We start from the raw sequence: 20,674 nt of genomic DNA, 5'->3' as shown, positions 1-20,674 counted from the left end.
TATAATTAGGTGTATAAATATTGATTGCGATGATAAAAATTCCCGTCGTCGAAAGTTAATCGTTGAGCTCAACAGCGAGATTTAATGAAAAACTATTCTCTCATACCATCGCGATTTTTCTTCCTCAAGTTTCTCCCTAGAATTTTCCCGCGGAAGCTATTAAAAGCTGGTCTATCTAATTTCTGATATAATTACCTTGCACGACGTGCCATCGGGCGTTGCTATCGTAGCTCGCAACTGCGATAATCGCACTACGACGCGACGCGAACATCATCGTATACAGAAATTTTTCCACCAACTATTAACATACACTCGCCACTTAATCTTCTCAGTTAATATTGTGCGAGAAAGTTTACTTCGACGTGAAAAAGCTCTCTTTCCTCAGGAGTGGAGAATAATTTTTATGCAGAATAAGTTCCTCTATAAAATGTAATTTGAAAAGAAGAAAAAAAAAAAGAAGAACTTTTCTTTTATTATTTAAATTGAAAATATTGACGAGATAAAGATATATATGTATATACTAGAATTCATAACTGAAAATTTAATATAGATATGTCGATTTTAAAAAACAATTATATAAAGTATTGTATACAATTTAAATGGTTTGGAGGGAGAAGGGATATCTGTTTATTTTGTTAAACACTCTTCGTATATTTTATATGCTTATATTTAGTTTAATTTTTCCTACAATTGAAATAAAATTGACAGAAACTTCTGAATCGAATCATATGTCAATTTGCGAACTAGTGAGCGCTGGGCAATGACAGCTTAAGAGTTTCGTTAGTTTGTACGGAAATCTCAAATCCCTAAGCACCCTTGCATATGTGCAGCGGGATCTCGAAAACCGCGGACAGAGCGAATTTACTTGGGCGGAGCTATATTCAGAGAGTAGAGGAGAGGAGAATTGTTGTTTAGATAATACGGGAGTAGAAGGAAGAGCGTCCGTCCGGATAGAAGGCTGTGAAGGGTTCGCGTGTTCGGGCGCATTGAGGCAGATTTAGGTTGGTTGATCGATGCTCAGCGCTTTCGTGCAATCAATGCACTCGTCTATCAAGATATAAGAAGCACCCGTGCATACAGGGTGCTCTTAGCGATGGAATGCAAGTGCGAGAAAGTATCAATGTATTCTAAAGTCGATCCTTAGCGAAGGATATTAGAATTAAGCATAAAGAGCGAAAGACATACATTCAGATTTTATCGAAATTTTAAATTGTTATAATAATTTTTATAAATATATATTTAAGATATATGTATATATTTGTATTGAAAAATTATTTAATTATATTATTTTTATATAATGTTTATTTTATAGATTTAATATTTTTTCAATACAGCAAAAAATTTAAATTTCTCTCTCTCTCTCTCTCTCTCTCTCTCTCTCTCTTTATTATACGCTTATTCAAGCTCATTATTTTTATCAAGTTATTTATTCGCGATTCTTCTTTCAGTTTTGCGTTTTATTATTTTTATTATACTCAGTGGAGAGAGATAGAAACACTAGAGGCAATTTGAAATATAAAGAATAGTTTACAAGATCGCGTCATTTCTCGCAATGTGAAATATATCTTAAAATTAACACTAAGCTCTATCTAAATCAAGTACTCGCGTTTTCCTCTGGATACGGATTACCCTGTATATGGACACGCAGGCGCGGGACAACCGGGAATGCAAGACAATCGCGACCCTATTTCGCATCGCGTAATCTCTCAGTCTAAAGCTGCATCTTAATACGGTGCTCGTTACTTGGTATCTCGAGGGAAATATCTTTAACGCTTTTGTGGCCCAATTCTCTTTCCCGTCTTTTTAAAGCGAGTGGACGACAACAAGCGAGGACAATGTCAGACAATGATACGATAGTACAATTTTTTAAATAAGAATTGTCGTAGAAAGAAAAAGGTTTTCGTGGGAATAATTATTGTCTTTTTTTATGAACATTAAAATATAAAATTTATAAAAATAATATTACTTTTTTTTTTTTTTTTTTTTTGGCTTGTATTATATATCGTAATTTATATCTATGTGCTTAATTTACATCTATATGCGTTTAGATATATTATTTTTTATTTCTGCATTTAATGCAATTAAATCATAATTTTATTATAATTGAAATTGTTGTAAATAGCATTCAGCCAATGCTTTCTTAATTCCTCAAATTATAATATTTCTGCATTTGGAATTTTCGCAACTCTGAGATAGCGGCGCGTTAATATTTTTTAAATATTATTAAATAATATAAAATTGTTAAATGAAAATATTTAAAAAGGTTTTATTCCGGATATAATGCGCTTTAATTCTACATTCTATAACGATGGAATACGTCATACAATGTGTAGTTCTATTACAAATAATTCGGTAAAGAATGGATAATTCGATTCAATTAAATTGCAGTCAATAATAGATCTTGTGAAATCGATTATTCGAATTACATGTCGGCTCATCGATACAAAAATAACCTGTTAAACGTTGCGTTTTTCCCGCGTGAACTCTGGACATTCCGAGCAAGGTATAATCGCGTAATGGTGAACTTATGTAATTACAGCGGCAGAATTCCACCGTGAGAGAATTATCAGGCGAAATTTCGCCTGCGGTAAAGTGATGTGTTCTTGTTGAACCTCGCGGAAACTCATGGTCTGTTGCTCCACTTTCATTTACAATATGCGAATCTTGTTGGGTATTAATCGGTTTCATTTCTCATTAATTGACAGACGAATCGCAATTGTTTTTTTTTTTTTACACCATTTGGAATCTATTTTCCCTCGATAAAGATATCGAGGTGTATAATAAAAATAAAAATATTTGGGTGACAAAATCCACGTTGAATCCTAGTGACTTTGTTCCAATACCGAATGCGATAAAACGTAATCATAGCGGATGAAGTACGCTCAATTTAATATTGTGTATAATAAAAATTTATAAATTTAAACTAACGCAATTATTTTTATAATACGATTAATAGTATTAAAATTAACACAATGTAATTCTTACAACGCAATAATTTTTTAGAGATATAAATATGTATTATTTTTGATAAATTATAATTTTTCAATATATCTTTTTTTTTTTTTTTTAGCAATATACATATATAATTTTCTAGCAATACACACACCAGAATCTTATACACAAACGCATAATACAAGAATTATAATAATTGATTTTCATTTAATTTGCTATGTAATTAAAGTTTGATTATTATAAAACGAATTTAAAATATTCCATCTAGATTATAAAATTTGTTATAAAAAATATACTCTGACTACTACTCAGTTATTTTCAATAATTCTATTTTATTTTATTTTATTTTATTTTTTTTTTTTTGCTTCAAATAATTTTGCGCATCATCCGCAACTAACTGACATGAATCGTTCTTCTTTCTAGTCGCGTCTATTATTGAGAACGTGATTCGCGAGAAGATGAGATTGATACAGATGTTGCATATCGAATTGCCGTCACAGAGATGCAAAACATGCGATACAGATCTCAATGGAATGTTTCGACGAGACATTATTTCCTCTCTCGTAACAGTCAAACACTATTGTGCTCTAGAAAAGACTTCTACAAGAAAAGAACATAAGATAATATGATATTGGGAACTACATATATTTTTAAATGTTTCCGGTTTTTGATAAATGTATAAAATATAGATTTTTTTTTTTTTATATATATATATGTGACTTAAATTTTTTAAATAAAAGAAACGAAACAAATTAATTTTTTTCACGAAGACTATTCATGAAGAATTATTTTTATGAAGGTTCTGGTTTTTTTTATTTATTTGGGCTCCGTTTTCTCTGCGTTAGATTCTTATTTGATCGTTTTTTGCTCTTATTGCATTATATATTTATTTTTTATATTTTAAGATGTAAAAAATAAAAAGTACAGAAAAAAGTATCCGATTTTTAGTAGCTATATTCAAAAATACAAGTTTTTCTAAAATTTCTGAAACTGTTAAGTTTTTAAATTTTTCAGATCTGTTTAGAATTTTAATTCTAGAAAAATTGTAAATTATTAAAACAATTTAGGATTAAAAAACCTAAAACCAAATAATTTCGTACAAGATATAAAGATAATACATAAAAATGTAGAAGTACTAAAAGAAAACATAATCCAGAAAAGAAATTGATAGAATCCTTATTTTCAATTTTTAGAAAAGAGACAAAAATTTTTGTTCCATTTTATACATTTTTCTACACCCTCTCCCTTCTCTCTTTATTAATATATACTATTGTATATATTTGTTATTATCATATTTTTTCTATTAACTGCTATTATTATATAATCCTTTCATTTCTTATTTGCTGCAATAACGTACGATTCAATCATTTATGGTAGCTTTAACAGTGGAGACGCGATAATGTTCTTCGAAGAGGAATGAAGTTTAACGCGTGCTCAATCGAATCCGCATCGAGATTCGACCTCATGATATCGCGCGGGAGGTTAATAGGCGTGCAACGTGCAACTGAAGTGCACCGTCCTCGGAAATCGGTCTACGCCTGCCTTCCATATAACTGCTTTAATGGTGCAACAATATCCCCGACGCCGTTGTATGTAGGCACGCATCAGATCGCGTCGCACATGCGCACGCGGGAATGATATGTACTTAGCTAAATGTCGACGTATCTGAAAGGCCTTTCGCAAAATTAGGTCACGAGGTATACGAGGGAGCAGGCGTGCTGCACGGCCTACGGCGCAAATCAGGTCATCGTTCTGTATATCGATTTGATTCGATTGGGCGATCTCAGGACGCATTCGAGAAAATAAAAACTAAAATAGACATTGTTGATAATTAGTTTATGTACAATTGTGATTCGGTAATGTGATCGAAAATGCAATTAAAATTATGGTTGTTAAATATATAAGAAAATTTATATATATATAAGGAAAGTTTATATATATATATATATATTATTTTATATTTTATATAATACCGTGCAAAAATAATTAGGTAAAATTCGTGTCTAGAAAAAGGGATGAAAGCAAATAAATAATAATCAGAATCATAAATCAACTTCTACTTAACTTCTAAAGGTGATGTAACAAACCGGCAGCAGCAAAAAGGGCCATAAATCATTCACGATACATAGCATTTTTCTTAGCAGTTCTTGAATTATTCCTTAACGTAGTTTTTGCAGAAAGAATACCATAGAGAATAACAAAGAGAATGGAAAAAAAAAATGAGAAATTATGAAAAATCCTTTATTAATGAAATCTAATAAAATTATAATAAAATCTCAATAAATTATAGCTTATAAATAATAATATAAAAATAATAAAATAATATAAAAATAATAATATATAAAATAGTAATAAAATAATAATAAAAAAATAATGATAATATTTGAATAACATATTAGTGAGAAAGAATCAAATTCACAAAACATAAATTATATTAAATATATAATGAATATATAATAAAATTTTTAATATTTTTAAATATTTTTTTAATACTTTCGAAAAGTTTTTTCGACTCTCTCTTTTTAACACACGCAAAAATAGTACTTCTATAAAGACACAAAATAATCTCACTCTTTTATAATAAATTAAATCCGTAAAATAATAAGAATAGGATTCTAAAATATCTTACGAAAACATGTGTGACACACGGATGTTTAATTTTAATAATTTGATATAAAATTGGCAGTATTCTGTTCGCAAGACTAAAAGACAATTTTCGTCATATTATTCTAGACTGCTTCCATAAAATTGAAGTTCACCTAGACTTAATTGCGTTAAGCTGTCGATATTTTACGATCGATTCGCCTGCCAATAAGCTTTTCGTTTAACTGCCACACTTTTATCATCGATAGACACACATTATGGCTCCGCGAGAGCCGTAAAATAGAAAATGAAAAAGATCGGAGCCCTTCTTATGGATGTCCGGAATGATGAATCGTATAAAATGGCAGCTGATCCAGCGCTGTTCATTTCGCGGAATGAGAAATCGTAATCCGGAGCAAAGCCACACGGCAGTATATTAGCTGTACGACAATTTTCTCCGGGATAAACGTCTAATCTCAAATCTAACAGAAGCAAGCCCAGAGATCAAAAGTAAGATTGGAAAAATATATGTATATCGGTACTAGAATCTATTTTTGATTATTTTACAATTACTAATAATGTTTCTCATTAAGTGAGAATATATCATAATTTCGTAGAGATAGATATAAATGGATCGCTTTTGTCCATCTATTTTTTGTCACTTTTTATGTTAGAATTTTCCGCGAGCATTGATGGATTAGGCGGCTGGTGAAAAATTGGTAGAATCTTTTATTGGTAAGGAACATATGTAATTTCATTGCGGATATGGATTCCTACGCACTAAATTAATGTGCCAAAAATATCGGCGCAACTTTATATACTTTTACAGAATGAATATAGTATCAATATTCATAAGTTTTTATTTTATAAAAAGTGCTTTAAAAAACTTATATTATTTATTCGGTTAAATTCAATAATTTTATCATTTATCCTCGTTTTATGTCTTACGATATGTTTTATCGTTTTCGCAAGTTAATACTTGAAAATAATTATAAATTTCTACTAAACCCCAGGAACACGAAAAGGCTTTTTTTATTAATTAAAAATTATGGACAAGAGATTCGTTAAAAACAACGCTAGACGATTTAGTCTTGGATCTTGATGGAACACACAGATAGACTTTATTTTTGTTTATTTTTCATTTATTTTTCATTGTGTTGGATTCGATTCCATAAAAATGAATCGATAATGAGATGAAGTTGAGTCGGAGAATAACGCAACATCGAAAAAGACGAACTCGATCTCTCGACCCAGCAGCAGGCTGAGCCGCTGAGGTAGGTCAGTGAACGCGACTGCAGCAGGCTGCCAACCAGCCAGCCAGCTCCGACGGGAACACCCTCCTGTCCGGGGTAGCAACCCGCGACTCGTTCGCTCAATATCTCGTGAATGCGTTGCGAGAGCGAGACGAAAACGAAATGGAAACGTAGAAGAAAGATGAAAAGAAAGAGAGAGAAAGGTGGAGAAAATTTCAAACAGCGAGCCGCTAAGAGAGAAAGGGATGGAGATGAGAGGTTGGCGATTCTTATATCGCGGTCACAGAAGGTTCGAACGGGCTGTTTTGCTTTCTGATAATTTATGTATATTAAATCGATTAATCTCTTTCAAAGATAATTTCACGATAGGTTAGATGGTGGTGGTTTAATAACTGCAAATTCTTTACGTTGCAATTACGATTCTTAATGAGAATTGATAATTCTAAAGAACTCCCCAACCTTCTGAGAGCTTTAAAAACTATTGCCGACTTCATCTCCCGTAGAACTTCTTCTTAACGAACTTTTAATGGGGTTGATGGCGAAGATACTCGAAGTTGAATCTTAAAAGCGGTGAAACGAATGAAGTTTGATCGAATTTCTAATTTTTAACGTTGTATTGTATCTCTCTTTAGGTCTCTAAAAACTTTAGATTCAAATTCTAAAATATGAGAGATACACGCATAAACATACATATACACAATTTTTGATTTCATTAATTCATATTTTAATAAAATTTTATTCATTTAAAAATCTTTAAAAAATAATAAAAAACATCTTCCAATATAATACATATATTGTATATGGTACAATCTTTCTTTTAATATAAATCTCAAATTTATATATGATAAATAGTAATGATTAAAAAATAATAAACACTCAATAAATTAAATTTAATATAAACGACTATTTAATATTCTAAAATAAAAAATATCTTTTCGAAAAATTTTTTTTTTTTTTTATTTAAAGTGAGTTTACAAATGTTTTCTAGGTTTCTAATTTTACACGCACGTATCTGGCAATAAACATGTGCAACATTCTAATCGAAACGTAATTTGTATAGCGAATTCTGCAAATCGTGATAGAGTTGCGGAATCATCTCGATTTGCGGTGCGGAACAATATCTATTGTGATTCATTACACGTATATAAATTAATTGCAATCTGGTACAATCAGATTACTCGAAATCTGGCAGCTTTATGCCTTTGCAATATATAATCCCCGAAGGAGATGTCGTATAAAGTAATCGATGTTTCGATAACTTAATCTTAAGCTAGCCTTTTGTAACTTTTTAATAATTAAAATAAAGGAATAACCTTGCAAAGAAAAAAATAGCAAAAAATTAGCAAATTATTTTCATATATAATTTATTATGTTTTGATAATTTGGCTTATCGTTACATAGCTTAATATGCCTTATATTTCCATATCTTGCTTATGGAATAGTACTTTTTTCAACGAGACGAGACGCGATGTACCAATCGGGATCGCCACAGGTGTGAAATATTTTTGTTAGATATTTTATGAATTTTGCAAGCGATGCCAATTTTTTTTAGCAGTGCTTTTATAAACGAGAGCAAAGTTTTGATAAACGCCCGAGAGAGGATAAGCGGAAGAGTTGTTGAATAACGAAAATTCCACAGCAAAATCGTGCATTGTTTTGAAATATCTCTATTTTGATATGTATTTGGATGCATTTATGAAATGTTGGTATTTAAGTCTGTGCGTGTTTATTCATTTTCGAATATAAAAAATCTTCGAAATTTTTCACTACAAATATAAATAAAGCTTTTTGAAAACAAATGTCATTTTAAAAGATCTTTGTATGGGAATTTCTCGACAATTATGGTTGCAATTTTCTGTTATGGTACTCCGTTTATAGCCACTGTTTGAACAATTAAAATAAATTACGTTAAGAACTTATTATATACTATGTAGATATTTTTATAATACGTACTTTATTTATTTAAAAAATCGTAAAAATCGTTTTTTTTAAGCGTTGATTTTTTATATATAGAATTAGTTTTATATAAAAAAAAAAAAAAAAAAAAACTTTCTGATAAAATATTCAAATTTACACATGAAGAAAGAAAGATATAGAGAGCTTCTGTACATACAATATATACATATATACAGTTTATAGATTCATTCATAGAATTTTATTTTATTATTTATTATATAACTTAGAATTTTATTTTAATCAAAAACTCTTTAGAAAATTTTTATATATCGTTATTACACAAAAGTTTGTTTCATTTTTTAGGATATATCAAAATATATTTATAAAATTATTAATAGAATTTTATTTTTTAGTTTAAATAGAGATTTATTTATAGAATCTTTTTATTTGATATTATTTGATATATGTTATCATAGAAGAAATTTATTTTATTATTTAGGAATTATAAAATTTATTATAGAGAATAAGAGAGAGAGAGAGAGAGAGAGAGAGAGAGAGAGAGAGATTATATGCAGTTATTTTATATTTAATCCAATGTTATCGACACTATCGCATGTAGAGTATAACATGATACATTGCTGGGGATGATCTATTACTAGATTACATGATCTATTACTAGACGTGTTCATACTTGGCTCGCAAACATCGAGTAAGCTACTCTACGGATTACATGTCAGAATTAGAAACATGACTTTCCGACGTTATTTTCACGAGCGAAACGATTGGAGAGAGATGAAGAGAGAACGAATGTCGCGAACTTTCAAGCACGTCGCTTTGAGGATGCGAGAATTGCGAGAAGTGTAATATCGCGCCGGAATATTAAAGGGAAATCGAACGGGATACAAGTTTATTTTAATTTTTATGATAAACATTTTACTCTACCTGTGAATTTTCCGCTCGAATGTTTTATATTTTTCACGAGCTGAAATTATTCACGAAATCGATGACAGCCGAATTTTGATTTTCGAATAAATATTGGAAATGTTATTTAACAATTAAAATAAATTTCTGTGAGAATATTTATTATGTAGAAAATATAATAAAATTTTTCAATTTCTTCATTTTCTTAGAAGTTATTAAAATCTTGCATTTTTACAAATATAAAATATATCTATTAATATTTAAAAATATACACACGGAAATTTTCTTTAAAATTTTTAGAATTCAATATATCGTATGCAGATTTTTTTTACAAATATAATTTGATAATTATCTTATTTTGGATTATTGTTTAGAGATTGCAATATCAAACCTTTTCATTTTTTCTTTCTTTTTCAATAATTTTTCTGTATGTGAAAAAAATTATATTTTTATATCTTAAGAAACCATTATGTCTCTTAGTTTAGTAAACGATGTATAACCAGTTTTTATATTCAGCAAATCCACCGGAACTCCACCGCAATACTTGCCATACGTGCAAATCACAAAATGCATTTGCGGAAAATCTGTGGTGACATGAATGTTTACGCTTTTCTCTACGCGATCAGATATAAAACGTTGCAAAAAATATACACGAATTTTTGTTTTTCTTTTATGGAACTGTCGTCACTATTTTTCAGAATGGAGAAAATAATAGCCGGAAAATTCGCCGTGGGACGTGCATTTTGAATAGAATACTACGTCGGTGTCATTGTGAATCGTGTTGATCGGGACAAATTATTGTGCATAATATAATAATATAGATTATTCGATTAATTTGTTTCGACACTAAACTCGCGTTTCTAAATGTAATCGCTTTCTAACGCGACAAATGGCATTTATAACATTTGTGCCATAATGACAGCATACCAATCAATACGGTATATTTTGTGTCGGATATATTCCTAAAATAAAATCTATGATGTATAAAACTTTACAAGATAAAGATACTCTCTGGAAATAAAAATCCGCGTTGTGATGATATGATTTATATCAGAACTTACATATTGCAGATTTCTTTTCATGGTCGCGAATATCGGTGACTATATAAAGAAAAATAGCTTGAAATAAGATATTTTATATTCCAATATTTTGAAAAAAAAAAAAAAAAAAAAAAAAAAATTATAAAAAATACAGATATAGATTTGAATTAATTGAAAAGTATTTAATTCTAAGAAGTTAATTAGAAACAGTTTATTTAATGATATTAAATAAATAATTTAATCTGTCTATGAAAATTTGGAAATTGGTGTAAAATTTTTGAGAAACTTACATTAGTCAAAACTAAATACAATATAAATACATATAAAATTTACAAACTCACAACTTTAAATATCAACATTCAATTTTGCAAAAGACACTTGATGTTTTAATTAAATTTAAGTCTTTACTTATCTATTTCTTTTTCTAGATTTATATGATATTAAAAATGGAAAGATTTATAAATAAAATATATCTAATTTAAGCGTGTAAGCGAATAACAAATTTTTGTTACTAGAAATTATACGCACATTTATTTATTTGAAATTTTACTTTATCAATTTTTTAACACTAGCTTTGTTTTCGACATTAAGTTTTATTTTGTATCAATTTTATCTAGTATTTAACATTTAAAAAATATAATTAAATTAATATTTTCTAAAGAACTTTGATTAAAGAGGTAGGTTTATTTTGAATTTGTCGAAGTATTTGTCTTTAAAGTCGCAATTGTTAATGTTAAAAATTTCTAGGACATGTTGTATATCATATTTATGATATCGGATGTTCGATATGGTACGTAATTCGCGGTATTTATTTTAAAATCGGATTCTGACAGCCTTGTATTTATAATCGCTTGCTTACCGACATTTCCAACAATTTAAAGGTTAATTAAATGCTTTATCGATCTTCATACGTCGTTTGTGTTCGAATACTTCTGTCATGGTTAAATTAAGTTGAGTTATAAAGAGGTGCTTTTAATCGTCAATCCGATACAAATGGAAATAAATTGATTTTATTTGATTTTATTACATATTTCTTACAAAGTTTTAATATGAACATTATTTCGTCGTAGCATTGACATTTTTATGAATATAATTATATTTAGAAAAATTTTTGCGTTTTAACGAAGCTATTTAAAACTAAATTATTCAAATAAAAATATGGGTTTTTATGTATTTTTTTTATTCGTTGTATTTATACGTTATATTTTTTTTTTCAATTTTGAAAAATTTTAAAATAATGTATTATAGATTTTTAGCTTTAGATTCTTGTTTTTTAAATAGTAAAATATATATATATATATATATATATATATATATATATATACATATATTTCTTATAATTATTTATATTTTAGTTATTTGAAATTGTCATAAAATATAAGAATATCATATATTTAGATATGAAATTTAGACAATTCTTTTAAAATTAAATTTTTAATATTATTTTTAGAATCTACACGTGAAAGAAAAGTAACTTTATTATTGTTATAATGAAATAGCGTGTGTGTGTACATGTACAGGGGGTATAATCCACGTGTCGGGAGAGTTTCATTAATGTTCTTTGTATCATTAACGCGGCCAACATAATAATAGCCGTGCAGTTTTACACCGCGTGTCATTCAGCCACGAAATTCGAAGGAAATTTCTCCTTGGATCGATGATTACACGGTTGGTTTCGACGTATCGACCGAAGCGAGAGAAAAAGGCAAATCGCCGCGGGCTAAAGTAATAATCTTCGCTTTGTGTACGTCGGTCGAAACGTGCATTAAAGCTTTTTGGACGAGAGATAGATGGGAAGGGAAACGCAATTGAATTCGCCACCGCTCAATTTCACCGATAATTGAGGGACACCATTTTCGCTTGAATGCTTTCCGTACATTCGTTGTACAAGATTTGGCGTCGAAATCTTACAACATTTTCTTTAGAACATTTCTTTTTATTTCTATTTATTTATATATTTATAGATTTTTATAGATATTTCAAAATTGAATCTCACAAATCTCAAAACACATTAAATAAATTTATAATATGTACATTCTCAAATAATCAAATATCATCATCAGCTTATTCTCTTTTCAGAATCACAATCTTTTATATGTATTATCTTTTATTTTATATATATATTTCTTGTTGATTTTTTTTTGTATTTTACGTGTTAGCTTTTCTTTTACTCTATTTTTTAAACTTTATTTTGTTTTATTTTATATTTTTTTTCTTTCATTTGATTCTTTTTCGCACTCACCGTTCTCGACGTTGAGTTCCGCCGCCGATGCCCTATAAGAGAGCGGTCTTCCGTAATCGCTAGCATCGCTCGGATGCAACAGCAGCTGATGCGACGTCCTGGAGTGATGCCTGGAGCCGCCGGAGGAACGGCGCACGTGAACGCTGTTCAATATCGTGCTGCTGGATGCCCTACTAAGGGCCGCTCTTTGCCTGATCGCCTCCTTGTAGATCTTGCAGTACATAACGATCATCACAATACCCGGGATCCAGAAGGACACGCAGGAACTGATCACCGCGTACGGAAGATTCACCACGAACATGCAGATCTATGATCGCAGAAGCCGAAAGCTTTCAATCGAAACGAAACGCGTAGAATTATAGGTACATAGTCGGAGTTTCTTTCCTGGATTATATATTGTATAAACCAGAATGTGTTTTTAAATGACTTTGGACTCTATGAAACATGAAATCTATAAGAGTTCTGCGTAAACTCAATTCTCAAAAAACTGTTGAGAATAAAAAAAGAATCCGGTGGATTTGACATATATTATTAATAAATCCGAATTAAACGAATCGAAGATGGATAAATCATCGTTACTTTTTATCGCTCTCAATAAAAAAGCAGCGTTAATAATATAATACTTATCTGGGAATAAAATCATCAAAATTGCGCTATTAAAGAATCACTAGAGTAAGTCATTAAAAAGTTAAAAATTTGAAAATATTTTTATAGTGAAATTTAAGAGGATATGCTTCTCTCTCTCTCTCTCTCTCTCTCTCTCTCTCTCTTCTGTTTCTCTGTTTTATATCGCGTGCGATTTATTTTTCCTTTTCAAAATTCTCAAATTTCTCATGTTTTTTAAAGAATGCTAGCTGATTTATCACTGAAATTCCAACGCTAATAAATTGCTTTTTTTTTTTTTTAAATAATATGACATAACTGACACTAATAATTATACACGATTAATCATAAACACTTTGAAAATAACATCCCTGTTTCAAACGCGATTGATCTTTATTGGCTTTTATATAATTGACTTTAAAAAATGACACGGTATTAGTATAAATTATGATATATAATTAATTTCTTTATAATTAAATGATCGATATTAGCTGAAAAATAATGCTTACAATTTCCATAATGATCGAAACTACGAGAACTCAATCATAAAAATATTTAATTTTAATTGAAGTAAAAATAAATGTAACAATTAATTTGATGTTATATTTGAAAATTCATTAAATTTTAAATTGATATTTTTATTAAGTAAAGGGCAACGTAAATAACTACATTGATGCCAATCAAGGATATAGTAATACAATACAAATTACGAGAGAGTTTAACGATAAAATATATTATTGGAGAGAGGATATGATAAATATTACAATTAATTTGTTTGGAAATTTATTAAATTCCAAATTGATATTTTTATTGCAAAGAATATTGTAAATAATTATATTGATGCCAGTTAAGAAAATAATAACAAAATATAAATTACGATACTCAATTGATTTCCCCTCCTGTTTGGGACTGATATTAATATTGTTATTAATACGATCAATTGCGAAAACAAGACACCTTTATTAGAAGTATACGTGATAAATGTAGCGATTAGTTTGATTCTATTTTTGAAGTTTAATAAAATTTCGAATTCCGGTAATTAGTAACTTATAATAGTCAATAAAATTTTTGTGACAAATGAGCCTTATTGTTGGCAGTTTTGCGATGGTAATCGAGTAGAAATCAATAATTTACAGCTCTAATATAAATATAATAATTGATATAATATCTCTCTTTTTATTTTTACAACTCTGATGTGTGTTCTACTAATATATTATCATGTTCTTCCGTTCTATTATTTTGCTACAATTTTTATAATTTTATTATCGAAAATAATTTCAGACAATCATCTAAATCTTTTACTATCATAAAAATTCTGGCACTTATTTTATATTTATAAATTACATTTAATTTCTTTGAATATAAATTAATTAGAAATTATCTCTTTTTCAAAATACATCATAGAATTGTATAATGTTTATTATTCAATTATTGCCCAAATATTTCTACGAGTGGAAAATTTGTATTCGGGAAAATAATCTCGTTGAATTAATAATTATTTCTGAAGCACTTTTTGATCAATTCCGTGATACAGATATTAATCTTTCTATGCTACCTATATCTTCTAAATAAAATAGCCAATGTCACGAATGTGAGTTGAATATAAATTATAGATAATAGGATCGGGAAAACGATAAATAGATTAATAACGTGAGATGGGTGTGCAATTAAAAACTATAGGGGAATTGAAATGAGGGATCGCTTCTTTATGTCACCTCATATAATTCGTGAGAGAACGCGATAAGCAGAGAACTAGAAGCACTTTAATAAATGAAAGTTTTAGGCGTTCTGCGAAATAATATCTTGATTCGCATTGGAATTGTACCCGTTCGACATATTATTTCATCGAATCTATATTTCAAAGTTGCAGAAGAACGATGTTTGCACTTCGGCGATAAAGATTAATAAGATAATATTGAAAGTTTACGTTTTCAAACTATAATTAAATCTATGAAATTTTTATAAATAAAAAATTTTTTCTAAAAAATACAAATTTTTTTCCCCAAAAATTTGATTATAAATTAAAATGGTAAATATTTATAAAGCATTGTAATTTAAAGAAACTATTTTAATGAAGGATGCGAGATGTGTGTGTGTGTGTGTGTGTGTGTCAATTATTATCAAGATTAAAAATAAATGAGCGTAATCAGAATAAATCTACTTTTAAACTCTGAAATCAAATTATCGCTCTGGATTTTGCTACCTGCGGATTTTTCCGGCGGAAATCCAGGTGCTGCTGTGTAGTATACCAGCCCATGAAGATGGGTATGAAGCTGATAAGGGCCGGTAATATCCAAGCGCTGCTTAGCATAGCAGTAACTGTCACAGTTCTCATAATAGCCGGATACTCGAGCGGTCTGACTATCGCGTAATATCTATCGACGCTAATACAACAAAGATGAAGGATGCTAGCGGTGCTAAAATATACATCCATCGAATTCCACACGTCGCACATAATGCTTCCTAGCAGCCATTTGCCCCCGAAAAGCTCGACGGAAGCATTGAATGTCATAGCACACACTGCCACTAGAAAATCTGCCATTGCCAAGGACACTACGTAACGATTGGTGGGCACTCGTAACTTCCGGTGTCTCCTGACACTTGCGATCACCAATGCGTTGCCTAATAAAGCGCTGACGATAATGCCGATCATTATGACACCTTTAAAGGCGATCAATGTGACATTGCTTGATTCGGTGACAATGTCTGGATTGTCTTGAAAATGAGAAGCGTCCTCGAAGCTCGCGGAAAGATTGAGTCTGACTATTGGGTGGTTTACCTCCTCGTCCGGAGGCTCACTGACTTCCATCCCAGACCGGAAGTCGCAATATCATGTTAAGTATCTATTTACGAAGGTCCGTTGACAAGTTCGTCGTCTTCCACAATCGTTTCTCATCTCATGATGGTGACTCAAGTATCTCGTGTTTTTAGGCAAATTTTTCATGTTATATGTAAAAGTGTCACTTAAACGTCATTTCAAGTTCAACTATGTTTATCCATTGTAATCCAATTGACCAATTATCACAATCACTTTTCATAGTAATTCAAATTAATTTTAAATTTGGAGAAACGACATAACTTTGCTTTAAAATAAGTAAAGTTCTTATAATTCTTATATTATTCGCGAAATTCTTTGCATTTTTAAAATTTAATCATTCATTGTTTTTTGATTGTTAAATTATGATTAATATAATCTGTTTCTAAATTTAACGAAAAAATATTGTTTAATTAAAGATAATTGATTTTTTTGATTTTTTTTTTTTTTAAATATAAAAATGCGAAAATATATTTAATTAAATTATGCAAGAGACATAAGAAATTTCTCTGCAATAAAATAATAAAATAATATCTCTGCAATAAAATAATAAAATAATAATTAAACATTAATTTAATCAAATTAATTAACAAAAAAGATATTCTAATGGATAAAAAATATATATAAAAGATATTGAACCAAATTTTTAACATTAAATACAATATAATGAACAGTTATATATATATATATATATATACATACATTAATTTTTCTCTAACTGTCTTTATCCTTGATTATTCTTTTTGTACATTTGAAAATATGATGAAAACAATGTCGGATAATCTATCGCAAAGGAGCAAAAAACGAGGCAATAAATCCCACGTGGATGTGGGTAATGGCACTTTTTTCACGGAAACTTTCGTCCCCATCTCGGAGCTACTCATCGTGATAGTAGACGTCGAAATTACAATCATACGAGTCATACATTGGTCGTTATATATGCCACTTGGCCCTTGCGAGTGTATTATCTGTAAATACATCTGACTGTATTATTAACGACGAGACACGATCGTTATGACGACGAGAACGTTCCATCAACGATTTCTCTTTCGCTTTCTTGGTACCGCTTCGTTTTATATTCATGATTACGAACGTATAATTTAGGGTTTCTTTCGGCTCTTTTAACGGCAGATCGACGAATTGTGAATTTAAGGTTCGATGTATGAATCCTATTACAGACATATTTACGAATCATTACAATGATGAATTTTTCATTTATTTCATTTTTGTCGGCATATCGATATTCAATTTTTTGATTAAAATATTATATCAATGATTTGTACCAAATAACAATCTAAGTGCCATTAATCAATGTTACCAACATTAATGTAACGTTCAATTTCAATATAATTAATATTTTATTTTTAAAATTTAATATTAAGGTTTTGTATTTTTTTTAATGTGTTGCTCGTTCTATTTTCTTATTTCTATTTTAATGTCTCTTATATTTTAATATTATATTTTTATTAATCAAGATTAAATTTAATATACTAATGTTTAATTGTGTTTATGTTAATTATATTTATTATGTTTATTAATGTGTTCTTTTCTTAACTAATATTTATAAATTATTATACGTTAATATTCAATAACAAATGTATAATATTGAAAATTCATATCCTCAACGAGAAGCGGTAGAAAAATTAAAATGTATTTTTTTAGATAATCCACCTCGTAAGGACGCGTAGAAGTAGCTTAAAACTTTGTAGCAAAGTTATTAACTTGCGACTGATTAAGCAATATATCAAATTTTTCTTGGAAATTCGAAAAGTGACTATAGTTATTAATCGCCGAAAGTTTGTTTACGTTTATGATGAAATTGACGGAGACATCGATGACGTATTGTACATATATCGGCGTGATCTTCTCTCGTGAAACTTCCCCAATATTGGGAAGACAACTTGATCGCAACGAGGGTCCTCGAGCAATTACTGCAATTTCGAAAACCGATTTACCGTAATCGCGCATCCGCGGTTTCGTCGGAGCAAAACTAATTGTAAATTGCATGCAACACTCAATATATTTACTAATCGAATTAAGACAAATGATTTCACGCATTTATAGGGGCAACTTTTTTCTTTTCCATATTTTTTATAGGTATAAATTTTTATTGTGCGATTAATTATAACGAATACGTAATAATTAATAACGATTGCTATATTATATATAAATTTATATATAATTTACATACATACAATATATAGATTATATATAAATTTTAGAGTTTTCTTAAATGACAAATTTTATCGTATTCGAAGAGAGAGAGAACAATATTTATTATTTTAATTTATTTATATTACATTTATATAGAAATTATATGTTAATTATAATGAAATTTATATATATGATAATTTATCTTGTAGTGATGCTGTTGCGAAGATTACGTAAGATTTTTCACGATAATAAAACTGCAATTTTCTTGTTTGAGTGCAAATTGGGCGTCGCTTCTCCATCAAGGAGAATCGTGTCTCGAGTTTCGCGGCAACTCTTGGGAGAGATATTTCCTTATTAAACATTAAACATTAATAACGCGGTCTACGCGGATATTTGATCTCATCGAGGCAATGGATTTACATACTACAATATTCATAAAGATGGCTCTAGTTTTTCCATATTAAATATTGCGAACTATGCATATACGTATAAATATGTACGCATGAAATGTTAGTGTCGCTTGTTTACCATTAATAACAACGACTAGGAAAGTTAACGATAATTAGATATTTAGATTCGGCATTTTAAGGAGGAAACATCATCATTATCTCCCAGCAATTTTGAAAAATTTATTTGAAAATTAAATTACAATACGAAAGAGGATGGCAGGAAAGAGAAAGAAATAGGACGCGGATATTAAATATTTGGAAACGGGCGAATAAAAGTCTTCAATTTGTTTTATTTTGACGAGTTATAAAATTAGTATTATATTTATAATTTACTCTTTTAATTTACCAATTAATATACTCGATATTCGAGAATAAATATTTTGTAATTTTTAATAAAAATATAAATTAATTTTTTTTTCTTCGATTATGCCAAAAGAGTATTTTCGTTTTTCTACAATATTTGTTTATCTTTATGTATTATCGGATATTGTTTAACACCATTGTTTTTTTCTTCGATTACGATTGGTAAAAATTTTCTTGTGATATATATTTTCTACTTGATTTATTTGATACGTACATACAGTGGCTTTAAGTTAACCTTTCAATTGGCGAATGACAGAATTGATTTCTTCGTCTACTATGCCTCGCAGTCGAGGCAACATTGAGGCAAACAAAGTTTCGAAGAATCGGCAGACATATTCGTGCTTTACCTGTCAATTTGTCAATAGATTTCTTCTCTTCAGAGATTGAAAAGTGTCGACGTCATCGACGATTCGACTGTCGACAAGATTGCGTATTGTGCGTGCATGTTGCTCACTTGATACAAAAATGTCACTGTGAAATGTAATGTGTGTGTGTGTGTGTATATATATATATTGTATATTAAATATAAAATATATTTTCTATGATTTATATATTTATTTTTTTGTAGCGTTAGCAAAAAATTGAAAAATGAAATTTGATAATGATGTTGTATTATTAATATGTCTATTATATCAAATTTAAAATTGATTCCATCTAAGTTACATTCTCTAAATTACTTGATCTCCCTTTAGCATTGTTTATTATTTTATGAAGTTTTATTTATTTCTCTTCTTTATAACATAACATTATTTTTTTCTTTATATTATTTTTTTATTTACATATACTTTGTATCTAGCGAGATTTTTATTATGGAAAATGTTTTGTAACCGTTAAATCGTCAAGGTTCGTCGACAAAAAGTTAAACGGTTATTTAACGAATTTGAGAATCCGCAAAATAAATAATTCACCTTAAAGAACAGATTTAACTGTCTTCAGTTGCAATGGAAGTGCTCATATGTTTCCGATTTATAATCTGTCGTGTTATTTCGTACATCAGTCATACTGAAATACGAAATTTTCAGTTTGAGTGCCAATTCGTCTAAATGTAAATAGAAATGACGATCGGAACTACGGCCAAGACACTCAGAATTGAAGAGTTCCCTTCCAAACCACTTAAAGTGCTTTTTTTTTTTTAGAAAGAAATATGGACTTTAGGATTTTTTTTTTTTTTTTTTAAATAAACGAAACGCGAAGAAAATATTTTTTAAAAAATATGTAAATTTCTATACGAGATATAAAAAATATAAAATTGAGATTTTTCTCGTTTGAAAAGAATTAAATATATCAAAAAGATTAATATTAGTAATAGTATTACCGAGATAGAATAAAAAAATATTTTCAAGAAAACATAGGAATTAAAAAGGGGTTCACTTAATTATCGTAATGCTATCATAAAGAGAAAT

The 20,674-nt window shown here is 29.1% G+C and overlaps 1 protein-coding gene across 12 annotated transcripts in view; it reads right to left on the bottom strand.

The window, feature by feature from the left end:
• Nucleotides 1-20,674, bottom strand: part of LOC138937770 (octopamine receptor beta-1R) — a 74,284-nt gene that overhangs the window by 11,735 nt on the left and 41,875 nt on the right. For 2 of the 12 annotated variants that reach the window (XM_070304353.1, XM_070304354.1), the window contains exons 3-4: nucleotides 15,694-16,573; nucleotides 12,888-13,194 (exon numbers count right to left, since the gene is read on the bottom strand). The exons of 5 other annotated variants lie outside the window; for them this stretch is intronic. In XM_070304353.1, coding sequence (XP_070160454.1) covers nucleotides 12,888-13,194; nucleotides 15,694-16,299 — 913 coding nt within the window. In that variant the 5' untranslated portion in view covers nucleotides 16,300-16,573. Of the gene's footprint in view, nucleotides 1-12,887; nucleotides 13,195-15,693; nucleotides 16,574-17,793; nucleotides 18,237-20,674 lie in introns of those variants that run through there. 5 more of the 12 variants (XM_070304355.1, XM_070304356.1, XM_070304359.1 and 2 more) reach the window with 5 other exon arrangements.

Source organism: Polyergus mexicanus, unplaced genomic scaffold (genome assembly GCF_030449975.1).
Source record: "Polyergus mexicanus isolate NDT 795.1 unplaced genomic scaffold, iyPolMexi1.0 SCAF_11, whole genome shotgun sequence".
In the NCBI taxonomy this organism is placed as follows: Eukaryota; Metazoa; Arthropoda; class Insecta; order Hymenoptera; family Formicidae; genus Polyergus; species Polyergus mexicanus.
Note: the sequence above shows the minus strand (reverse complement) of the source record. Positions and strands in the feature narration are given on the sequence as shown.